The sequence below is a fragment of the Schistocerca serialis genome, chromosome 1 (assembly GCF_023864345.2).
Source record: "Schistocerca serialis cubense isolate TAMUIC-IGC-003099 chromosome 1, iqSchSeri2.2, whole genome shotgun sequence".
Classification (NCBI taxonomy): Eukaryota; Metazoa; Arthropoda; class Insecta; order Orthoptera; family Acrididae; genus Schistocerca; species Schistocerca serialis.
The window spans coordinates 646,631,165-646,643,753 of record NC_064638.1 but is presented as its reverse complement, the minus strand read 5'-3'; the positions used below and the strand labels follow the sequence as shown (position 1 = coordinate 646,643,753).

The window sequence follows — 12,589 nt, the reverse complement described above, 5'->3', positions numbered from 1 at the left end:
CACCCTCTTTGACAAGGCCGTTGGCAGAATGAGGCTGACTTCTTATGCCGGAAGTCTTGGGCCGCAATTGCTGATTATTTATCAAAATTTAGGCAGTGGCCGGGATCGAAGACGTTTTTGATTATGAATCCTAGACGCTACCCCTAGACCACGAGTACAACCCTCGCTAATACTAAACGATGGTGAAAACACACATGACAAACAATCCTGAGGTAATAAGGATCATGAAAACGGATACAGGAGTTAGTGAACACATCGCTGTCGTAGCGAAACTGAATATTGTAAACCCTAAATCCTCCAAAAATTAACTAAAATATACCAATTCAGAAAAGGAGATAAATATTCACTTGATGCCTTCCTCAGAGACAATCTCCACAATGCAAGTGTAGACCAGATGTGGTTTTAATTCGAAGAAATAGCACCGAAAGCAGTTGAGAAATCCATACCAAATAAATTAACAATCGACGGAGCTCCTCTTCCTTGTTACACAAAACGGGCCAGATCATTGCTGCAGAAACAGCGGAAAATGCGTGCCAAATTTAAACGAACGCAAAATCTCCAAGATCAGCGATCTTTTACAGAAGATCGAAATACAGCGCGGACTTCAATGCGAGATGGCGAAAATACGAAGAGATTCTTGTTGTACGTAAAGTATGCCAGCGCAAGACACAGTCTATGCCTAATCTTCCCGATACCGATGGAAATACTGCAGACAGCAGTGCTGCCAACACAACCTTCCGTAATTTCTTCACTAAAGAAGTCGAAGTACATGTACCAGAATTTGAACAAGAACAGCTGCGAAAATAACTTGGAACAAGATATCCTTGAAGTAGAGAACTTAAATCACCTATTAAAAGCAAGTCTTCCGGTCTAGACTGTGAACCAACTAGGTTCCTTTCAGAATATGCTGATGCAATAGCTCTATACCTAACAATCGTATACAACCTCTCGCTCGACGAAAGATACGTACCCGAAGACTGGGAAGTTGCACAAATGATATCAATATTCAAGAAAGGTACTAGGAGTAATCCACTAATTTACAGGGCCATATCATTAATGTCGATACGCAGTAGCATTTCGGAGCATATATTATGTTCCAACACTATGAATTATTTCGAAGAGAACCGTCTATTCACACATGGTCAACACGAATTTGGAAATATCGTTCTTGTAAAACACAGATAGCTCTTTACACACAGGAAGTGTTCATCGCTATCGACAAAGCATCTCAAACTGATTCCGTTTTTCTAGATTTCCAGAAGGCCTTTGTCACTGTATCACGCAAGCGACTTGTAGTGAAACTGCTTGCTTATGGAATATCGTCTCATTTACGTGACTAGATTCGTGATCTCCTGTCAGAGAGGTCACAGTTCGTAGTAATTGGTGGAAAATCATCGAGTAAAACAGAAGTGAGTTCTGGCGTTCTCCACAGTAGTGTTAGAGGTCTTTTGCTGTTACTTATCTACATAAACGATTTAGGAGACAATCTGAGCAGGCGTCTTAGGTTGTATGCAGATGATATTGTCGTTCATCGTCTAGTAAAGTCATCAGAAGATCAAAAGAAATTGAAAAACGATTTAGAGAAGGTATCTATATGGAGTGAAAATTGACAATTGAACCTAAATAATGAAAAGTGGGAGGTCATCCGTATGAATGCTAAAAGAAATCCGTTAAACTTCGGTTATACGATAAATCAGTGAAATCCAAATACCCTAAATTAAACTAAATACCTAGGAATTACAATTACGAAGAACTTATATTGGAAAGAACACGTAGAAAACGTTGTGAGGAAGACATACAAAGGACTGTGTTTTCTTGGGAGAACACTTAGAAAATTCAACATATCTACTAAAGAGACTGCCTACACAACGCTGGTCCGTCCTCTTTTAGAGTACTGCTGCGCGGTCTGGAATCCTTACCAGAGAAGATTAACAGAGTACATCGAGAAAGTCCAAGGAGGGCAGCAAGTGTCGCATTATAGCGAAGTAGGGTAGAGAGTGTGACTGACTTGATACACGATTTGGAGTGGACATCATGAAAATAAAGGCACTTTTCGTTGGGGCAGAATATTCTCACGAAATTTCAATCACCAACTTCCTCCTCCGAATGCGAAAATATTTTGTTGACGCCGAATCACATAAGGATAAACGATCATCAAATGAGAATAAGAGAAATCAGAGCTCGCACGGAAAGAAGTAGTTGCTGGTTTCTTCGACACGCTGTTCGAGATTGCAGCAGTAGAGAATTATTGTGAAGGTGGTTCGATGAAACGTTTGTCAGTCACTTAAGTGAGATTTGCAGAGTATCCGTGTAAATGTAAGAAAGAATATTTCATAGGATATTATAAAACAGTCTTCGGTCCTTTCCTTTTTCGAAATTAAATGTTCAGACATCATTGCGTTGTAGTACCAATTCGATTGCACAAACCTGAGATTATCTTGCGTTTTATCAACTAGCTGTAATAATTCTTTCTTACGCTAATATTTTTCCTGAAAATATCAAAGGAAAATAAGTGAAAAGAGCAGAAATAACTTTGCACAAAAGCGGAACTAGTCCATAGTCAGAAATGTGACATTCGTTTCATCATAACCTCAATGTATTGACTGTATATTTCCCTGCCCTTCTTTCTTCTCTCCATCCAGATTTTTGTCTATAGTTGTCCAACCACCTCCCATGCTGCCGCCTTTCTCCAGTCACCATTCCCCCCCCCCCCCCGCCCCACCACCACCACCCCAAGAGCTGACAAACATCACTCCTTCAATTTATCTACGCGCAAGTCACATTCGTAAATTACTATAGACTCACAAGGGAAATTAGAATTATATATTAATACCTTCAGCTGCTAACGTGCGTTGATATGTATCGACGGAGACAAGTGAAAATGTGTTCCCCAACCGTGGCTCGAAACCGGGATCTCCTGCTTACATGGTAGACGCTCTAACCACCTGAGCCACCGAGGGCACAGAAGATAGTGTGACTGCAGAGACTATCTCGCACACGCCTCCAGCGAGACCCACATTCTCATCTTATATGACCACACGCTACATTCGTAGTGTCCCTACCCAAGAGGCAAAAGTATCAGAATGCAACGTCGCGCTGGTGACGAGGTCATAACAGTCTCGTCCTCTTTCCTACTATGTGTAATGAGCCTTATTAAACGATTTATTCCAGTCATCCATTTAAAGACACTGTATGAAACAACGCTGGTAACGAAGAGTGTTTCGTGATGTACTGAAAGCTAATTAATGAACGTGAAGTCTTGGAGCCCCGCCCAAACAACAACTGTTGCTCCGGATTCTCTCATATTTTTTGGGAAGAAATAAATTCCTCAGGCATCAAATTGTAACCACTACGAACCTAAAATAATGAAATTATTTTGCCCTTGATGCGTGTTCTGAAATACGTGCTGTCAAGCGGCTGCCCCGTGGCAGACACGCAGCGACGCAGCAGCCCCCCGGGATAACCAGGACAGTTGGAAGCTGACACAGCAATAATGTGACGCCGTTTCGGGCGAATTCCCTGCTCGTATACTGCCGTGACAACAGGGGCAAATAACGAATCCTATGCAAAGAGGAGGAAAAATTATCGCAATTAAAAAACGTTACAATGATGGGAGTGAAAAACAAAGGAGACAAATGATGGTGCCGGCTAAGGTATTCGTTCGCTTTTTTATGTTACAATGTGACTTGTTTGGAAGCATGCACGGATTCATTCAACATATTAAAATTCATAAATCTATCTGAGACACATGATTATGTAATTTGGGACACACTCTGAGGAGTTGAACACCATCCCCACTTGATTAATGGGGTGCTGATGTAATTTTGGGCGGAATACAACAGCTATTCTCTGTGGCGTGGATTCGGTAGGTCATTGGTAAGTTTTCGGAGATACGTCGCGCCGGACGTCTACGCACTGAATGTTTGATCAGTTGAACATCCGGAACCGAGGAACATATTTAAAGAATAAAAATCCACTTCGATTGCAAATAATTTTCTTATAGTAATCCATGACCGGTATGGAAGTTTAAAGCTTCATCTCCAGGTGCCATCAAATAATTAAGCGTCCACCTGTACAGTTGTGCTCATGTGCGAACAGTAAGTAATACACTACTATCACCATCATACCGAGTGAATTAACACAAAACACAAACCACAAACCGTCATAAAGTTAGTATATCTCTGAGCTGACAAGTGGGACCGTCAGACGTGTTAATCACTGATTTTCACGTCTCTCAGGTTAAGTTGTAGATGGACCTGTCCTGTCTAACTGCGTAGCGGCTTTTAATTCGACGACCCCTAGATCCAGATGTTTAATAGGTACGATCTATACCTTAAATGATCGTAATGTTGCGACCACGCGAGCGTAGCGCAGCGGTTAAAATTTGCGAATCCTCTGATGTTTTCACTTAATCTATTCGCTAACAGAATACGCATTTGAAGAAAATTTGCTGTGATTTAACAACAGAGTAAAACGAAAGTGAGTATTTTTGAATAGTTTTGCATGGCATATACCATTTAATAACATTATGTATGATGAAATCGAAAAGAGAAAGAAAAGGTAGACGCAGGGTTTGAAGCTGTGCCATCAGGCTTGTAGCTGTGTACCATGCATGCTGCCCTAGCTCGCTTGCTTGGAACATTATTTGCGTTACACTTAGAGGAAGTACGCATAAAAATTCATCATTGATTTTCTTGGAAACTAGGGGCTGTCGCATGAAAAGCCGGCAGCCAGGTACACAGGGCAGATTCCTACACTACACACCTGTCTCCTCAAAATCCAAGGTTAACAGATCTGACGGTTCACTTGTGTCATGTGTTCTAATTTATTGCACGTACTTCGATTTTAGTTGATCTCTTGAAAGTTCAGAAGAAACAGCTAGTCTCTACTCCCACACGTGTCCTAAGTACTGGAGTCATGGAATAGGAAGTAGATGTGTATGTCAGTGGAACTGATTTGGTAACGGTTGGAGAGATGCTGGATGTTGACCAGTATGCGGCAAGAGTGGTAAACCTTGTTGTCATATCCTACATGACTGGCCTACCAACCTGCATACTCCAGCAGCTGACACCACGGAAGGCTTGAGAAATATTTGTTAGCTGACCTGCCTGCTCCTCTGATCTGTCAGCCACTGTAAATCTCTGAAATGCTGTAGAAAGACGTATAGTTTTATAGCAGTCTGCAGACTGCAATCTTCATGAAAGAACACAGAATGTGACTCCGGCACGGGCCACAATGATGGACTTCATTTGGTACAGGTTATCTGATGAACATCTCCACGATGTTTAGCAAGAATCGGGATGGAGCTTCAACCTGTAACACACTCCATTTCCATCAGTGTATCTTGATAATCTAAAACGAGATTCAGCTCGTTTTTGAAGTTCAAAATTTGTTGAGAAGTGTTTAGAACGATACTTACAAATATACCTCTAAGTACTGGAACTGCCGCACACAGGACGAATGCTTTGCGTGGCGCTGAATGCGCCTTGACCCATGGTCGTCTCGCAACGCACGCGACACCTGCAGGACGCGTAATGGGCTGCTGCCTCGTGGCGTAACCTCAGCTTCGCCAGAGTTCGGAGCAGTATAAAAGGCACCCGATACAGCGGTCCGACATCACAGTCTTCCAGGCTTCCACGTACAGCAAGCCCAACGGCAGACATGAAGGTGAGTGCTTAGCTTCTCCTCCGTTGCCTTGGTGTCAGCGACGCTGTCCTGGCTTCATCGCATTTACATATTGGACAGTCTATATACTGTTGCTCCATTCCGTGTACAAATTCCCACGTTACCCCTGAAGTTCTTTACGAGCGACGTTGAGCAGTAAGACAACTTCAAACTATTATTTTACGTTCTGAATTTATTGTTGAAATTATGTAGATAATTTTAGTTGTAAACCTACCTTGTTACATGCCACCCTAAATATCAGCGAATTCAATGTAGCGTTTGGTGACAGATTTTGCATTTCATGCGCATGATAGGATATACTGAACGAAAAAAAAACCTGAAATTGAGATGTAGGATGTACTAGGTGACGATGAAGATCAATGGAGAAATTTTGCTTGGATAAGGAGTGAGCTAATTCCATATGTGTTGCTACTAGTGGCCGATCGGGACCATCTGACTGCCGTGTCATCCTCAGATGAGGATGCGGATAGGAGGGCCGCGTGGTCAGCACACCGCTCTCCCAGTCGTTATGATGGTTTTCTGTGACCGGAACCGCTACTATTCGGTCGAGTAGCTCCTCAATTGGCATCACGAGGCGGAATGAACCCCGAAAAATGGCAACAGCACATGACGGCCAAGATGGCAACCCATCCAAGTGCCGGCCATTTCCGACAGCCCTTAACTTCAGTGATCTGGCGGGAACCGGTGTATCAACTGCGGCAAGGTCGTTGCCTACATAAATTATAATTGTGCTTAAATGTAGAGGGTATGCTAAAATCACGTATCTGGCATAATAATGATGCAATTGGAGACCAGAACAAAATCAGTCGAAAGAATAAATAGAGAATAGATAAAACAAATATTCTTCCTAACAGGAGCGAAGGGACAGAAAATGTCCTTTATAGGTGGAAAATGTCCTTCCAGGCATTAAGTATTAGTATGAAACTGCGAAAATAATTCGCTGTGGAATGCGATTGAACCGAAAAAAGTAACTGTAGGTAAAAAAACCTCTACAATGATTCTTTTCCGCTTCTTCACTCTACAAAAATGAGCAGAACACTTCTTGTTTTACTGTTCATATATGCTCAATATTATAAGTTTCATAATATGTTTCATCTTTCTGTTTGTACATCAGATATCCGCAACGTGTCAGCCTTGTTATCAGTACATATGAAAATATACAAGACCGAAGTATTGGACAAATGTAAAGTATTATCCCAGGGAATGAACTATTAGACCAGTTGAAGTTAGAAAAGTTAAAGAGAAATGTCTAGGATGTTTACAGTACGCCTAATTGATGTTTGTTGCTGGTATGGAAGTACTATGGCAGTATAGACCCCGTGTTTATCGTGCCCTAAAGATTCACTGGAATGTTTCAGTTCGAATGTTACATATAAAGCGAATTTTGATAGAATTCGATTTTCCCCGCAAATTTATAGCAAGTACAAAAACAGAAATACCTACCTGAAATGGGAAAACATAGTCTTCTTCTTGTTCTTTATCGTAAATGGAGTTTTCCCGGAAATCCATTTTCCACCCTGACTGAAGATGGCAAGTTAATTTTATGGTGATTGAAATGATGTAACAGAGAGAGAGAGAGAGAGAGAGAGAGAGAGAACAATTCAAGTAACACAAAAGTAGGAAGAGAACTATAACGAATTATGTACAAGAAGAGTTAACAGATTCTATAGAACAACGAATTAAATGTAAATAAATTTGCAGATGTAACTGACATACTTCATGTCCTAGTAACGTTATCAGCATTAACAGCTTATTGAATGGAATGAAATGATGAAAAACTGTATAAAATAAGTGTCCTCTATATCTGGCTCAAGAAACCATGATCAGGAACTATTCTAGCATCAGTCTCAAATGCGGCGATTTAAAATTTTTATACATTAATTAGATAAGAACGAAATAAAATGCAAAATAAGAAAATGGGGGAAAACATTGACAAAATTTAGTTATGTAATGGATAAATATTGTATAAAATTGTCGTGGAGTGTCTCATTTGTTAACATAACGGAGGTTGGTCAAGTCTTAGGATATTTTACTGGCGCAAAAGTGTCGCAGATATTTATAACAATTGGAGACTCTACAGTCATGTGTTTGTGTGTTACGAAGAATCTTATGTTTTTAGAACTAAGATTGCAATGACTATAAACGTGGAAAACTTTCCTCCCATGTAGTTTTTATTTTATGATCACGGAAAAATGGGAGACATATCGGCTTACACAAAGAGCATCTATGCTCTAGACTCGTATCTAGTATCCTTCAACAGAACACAAACAATGGGATGGGGAAATGATCCAGTTCTGATGTGTAGTAGAGTAGTTTTTAGAATACAAAACAAGGTCTAGATATAGAAGTGGTGTCTGAAACACTATTCTGAGAGTATGAACAGGGTTTGAGGAATGAGCCAAATCACCAAGAAACAGAATGCTGAACATATGGTAATGCAGCTCCACCTGTCGCAGGTGCTCGGTTTCCTGGTGGCGGTGTCGTTGGCGGCGATGGCGGCAGGGGAGGCGCCCTCGAACAGTTACGGCGCGCCGTTCGGTCAGCCTCAACCTCAGGCCCAGTTCCAGCGCCAGCAGGCGCAGCCCAAACTCAAGGCTCAACCTAAGGCTCAACCCAAACCTCAGCCCCAGCCCCAACAGCAGCCTCAGGCGTTCGCCCAGTCGCAGGCGCAGCCTGCCTTCTCTGCACCCCTGTCCTTGTCGCCACTGTACGCAGCGGGCTCCCCCCAATTCGGCAGACAGTTCTTCATCCCGGCCCCAGAACCCTCTCGGCTGTCTGAGCTGTACCGCCTGCCCAACGAGTATGGTCCCCCACCAGCCACGTTCACCACCACCACTGAGGCCGCCACCACCACAACCGAGGTTCCCACCACAACGGAACAAGCTAACGTAAGTATCCTTGCCTTCTTTCACTTCTGTACCTTGTAATATACACATAAAATGAAGGAGTAGTGAAGTATACTTTTAAGTCAGAAGATTCTGAAGGAGTCAGGTTAGACAGTGAAATACTAATAATGATAGTAGACCAGTATTTTTATTTGGGTAACCAAGGAACCAGCGACGAAAGATGAAGATACAGATTGCAGAATTAGTACAAAGGATTACTACAGCAAACAAGCAAGTGAATACACCGTGCAATAGCTACACAGAGTTGAAGATACTTCCACATGATAGACAAATGTGGAGAGCTGCATCTAATCAGTCTTTGGACTGAAGAGCACAGCAACAAAACTACCCAGAAAACCACTGGCGTTTCTTTCCTTTCAAACTTTTAGATACTTTTTTCACATGATGTTAGCCTTTAGGATTATTGGAAACTGTAAGACTAAAAGCTAATGGTTTCATATTCAGTTTGAAGTTGTAGGATTATTTCTGTTACTTATCAAACTTTTTATGGTCTGAAAAATCTCTCTATTTATGAAAACTTCTATGCTGAGCATCGACTGCAAATCAGTGTTGAAACATTAGTCTCTCCGTAACTGACTGGGTAAGCCAGTTCGAAATACTTCCAGTAGGATCATACCTATTAAAGAACTTTCGTTTCTGAAGCAACCTAAGCTACCTTTATCTTGTCTCAGTGTAAAAATATACTTTATTTCGCAAACAGTACGTCAGATGATAAATTATGAGGCAGCTTCCCACGGATAGGCCTAAGCAGCCTTCCTTCCACTATTACAATGTTGAATTTTCAATGGGTGCTCCAGTGGAGGACATTTTTGAGGAACAACACTTCAATCTACGTCAGAAAACTGATAATAATACCTGTAAAATTTTGTACATGGCTGCACGTTCAGAGACGGCGAATAGTTACAATTGAAAGGGAAACAGCTGTCGGTCACTATTTTTAAGAAATTAACCTGGTTTCAAGACTGCTAGGAATGTCTACCTCAGAATTTAAGTCAAAGAATGGTTTGTATTCTATAACATGGTAACGGAAATGACATATAAGTACTACCAGTCTTTTACGCTGATTCCGTACTTATAGCCTATCATACGTTTTTAGTCATAATTCTGTGACCATTTTATAGAATATAGACCATTCTTTGATTTACATTCTGAGGAAGACACTCCTAGCAGTGTTGAAGCCTGCTTAATTTGTTAAAAATAGTGACTGAGGGCTGTTTTCCTTTCAATTGTAATAATACCTACATATTTTTGCTGTAATTTTTCAATATTTCTGTCCTAGGTAAACTGAAAAATTGTTGAGAAAAAAGTGCAAACTTGAAGATTCGAGTGGGTCTATGATGTATATTCCAGCAGCGCAGTAGGGACTATACTGTCAGTGACGGTGAGGCCTAACAGTCTGAGTCAGAGTTTTGATTGGGTGCATGTATCCACCATCGGGAGTACTTCGCTAAATAGCTGAAATAATCCATTTTAGTATTGTTCTACATTTTATAGGGGAAACACATCCTTATTACCTAAAAAGAATCAACTGACAACGAAAACGTTCACCTGTTTGGGCGTAAAGAGCATTATGTTATCTGATTTCTTTGCTATACAACAGTACAGTCCCTACACTCACTACTATAGAGATCATTATAAAATATGAATCTGCGAAAAAGACTTAAAAGTCACCTGTACCGTATGGTGAAAACCCTCATGGCACAAAACTGAAACAAACTTAAATGTGTATCGTCTCATTTCTTCAAAGTGCAGCGCTGAAAAAAAAAAATATTACTCTTCTCTTTGTATTCTGTCTTCCACATTGTTTAATGAATCTATGTCTTTTTATATTACAGTGCTAGTTTAAGCTCTACATAAAAGCATAAGAATACCATTCCTAATCTGATGGTTGTTGTTCAATAACGTAGCTCTACCAGCGAGTCGGATCTGAAGACAAGTTTTGGAAATATGATACTTCATATTTGTCAGGTACCTTGTCATTTGTTTCGACGGAAATTTTTCGGTAATAGTGATGGACTGATGTGTGTCTGTTCAACCAGTTTCAGCATTTAAACAATAATTGGAGAGTGTTAAGTAGTCATGTTTCTCTTGCAGATATTAACATGTATCTCTATAACGACAAATGAAAACAACGAGAATGTGCAGAATATATTACTGGATATTCGGCGATTAAACGTATACAGTTTAGTCGGGATATGGGGGTTCGATATATTTTCCACGAGGATTTTCTTTGTGAAGAATGTGAGCAACATTTGGTGAACGCTGGATACAAGAAAATTCCAAATCGAATTTCTGAGAAATGCATTGACCGGTAAAAGTGAAATCTAAATCGTTATGTGTACAGGCATGTTACTCTGTTTTGTGCACTTTCCCAGAACATATGTCAGTGAGATGATCTGCTCACAGGAGTAAAGTTTGACGAAGTGAAATCTAACAAGAGACTTCATCGTACAAAGAAAGTATGTTTCACTTAAGAATAATGTATTCCAAAGTGCAGGCTGCAGCTCGTATGCAACACAGCCACCATCTGAAATAATATGTTTTAAGTTTTCCTTTCTTAGCATACCAAACTTTTCAGCCACTCTTGTTCTTTCCTTCACCAAGTTTATTCTTTACGTAGACCCCCCATAATATATCTCACAAACACTTATTCTGATATAAGTTGGGCATAAACCCTTCATCCGCACTTTGCAGCAGCTCCTATTACCGTGTTATATGTATCTGACCACATACCACGTTTTAACAACCACATGAGGCACCTAGATTTCAAATGCTGCCAGGTTCTTTATGGTCACAGCTTGTTTTTCGATTCCATACCATACTGCACTGTTCGAGAAAGGTAGCCACGCTGCATACTAAAGACCACTGACCTACCCACAGTTCGGCTTCGCCGGCGGCCGCAACGCGGCGCTACGTGAGGCAGAGGAGAGCGGCGTGTACTATGTGCTGCAACCGGACGGCCGCCTGCACCGCATAGCCTACAGCCACGGGCCCGCCCCCGCAGCAGCCGCCCCCACCTCCGAGAAGCAGCGCACCGCCTCCAGCGAACTGTCTGCCCTGCAGCAGCCAGCGCTCGCTCCTGGCTACCTGGCGCGCTTCCAGTACCAGGAGGTGCAACCAGCTGGGGCACCAATCTACACCTACGGCCAACCCGAGCTCGTACGTGTTAACTAAAACCCCTGCGGATCCCTCCTACAGCTAATACTCAAAGCCACCAACAAGAGGCTATCTCCCAGTTCTTTTAATCTCAAACTGGTCTCCATGATAGATTTTTGTGCAGTGTCTCTATTCCAGGGATGCGTTTCGGTGTCTGGTATCAGCACAGTTTGTATCCAAAATGTATAATAGGGCAATACTAACGTATATATTCCACAAATTTATCCTTCCATTCAACACATATCCTTTCCGCATGGCTTCCAATATATTTTCCAATTGTCGTATTCAAGAAATGAATGCATAATGGTAAGTCACTCACGAATGAAGACACATGTGACTAATCCTATAACAAAAACAGATGTGCACTTTTCTGTACCACATCAGTTGTGACAACTCTTACACATATAGAGAAACAGATTACCAACCATACGCTACACTTGTCGCATCTTAAATGAGACTAATGTAGCAAACTTTCTTGATATTTTTATCTGTTGACATGCAAGTGTCAAGTGAAGAGAACTGATGTTTTACAAGTCACTTTGCATTATTAATTTGTAACAGATAAGATTGAGTCCCAGCTTCTCTGATATTACCACTGCTTTTTTATTTTCCTCCTGTTCTTGTTGCTGAAGGTATTTTGTGTTACAAATCTTGATAGACTGTGACAGTGTATAGTACATGTAACTGAAACATTTGTTGTGAATATGTTGTACCTCCTTGTTAATTACTGATGTTAGGCTGTGTACATATTAATAAAAATTTCATACAGTTGATGAAATTGAATCTCATTTATTCATCAGTGCCTTACCAGCTCTAAAAATTATGCCCCACTGTGAAAATTG

General features: G+C 41.1%; 1 protein-coding gene across 1 annotated transcript; it reads left to right on the top strand.

Moving 5' to 3' along the window:
* Window positions 1–5,633: 5,633 nt before the first annotated feature.
* Window positions 5,634–12,357, top strand: LOC126458008 (homeobox protein Hox-A10-like). The gene is made up of 3 exons (XM_050094789.1): window positions 5,634–5,667; window positions 8,142–8,573; window positions 11,472–12,357. Exons 1-3 carry the CDS (start codon window positions 5,662–5,664, stop codon window positions 11,763–11,765), a joined length of 732 nt encoding a protein of 243 aa, XP_049950746.1. The 5' UTR covers window positions 5,634–5,661; the 3' UTR covers window positions 11,766–12,357.
* The last annotated feature ends 232 nt before the right edge of the window (window positions 12,358–12,589 follow it).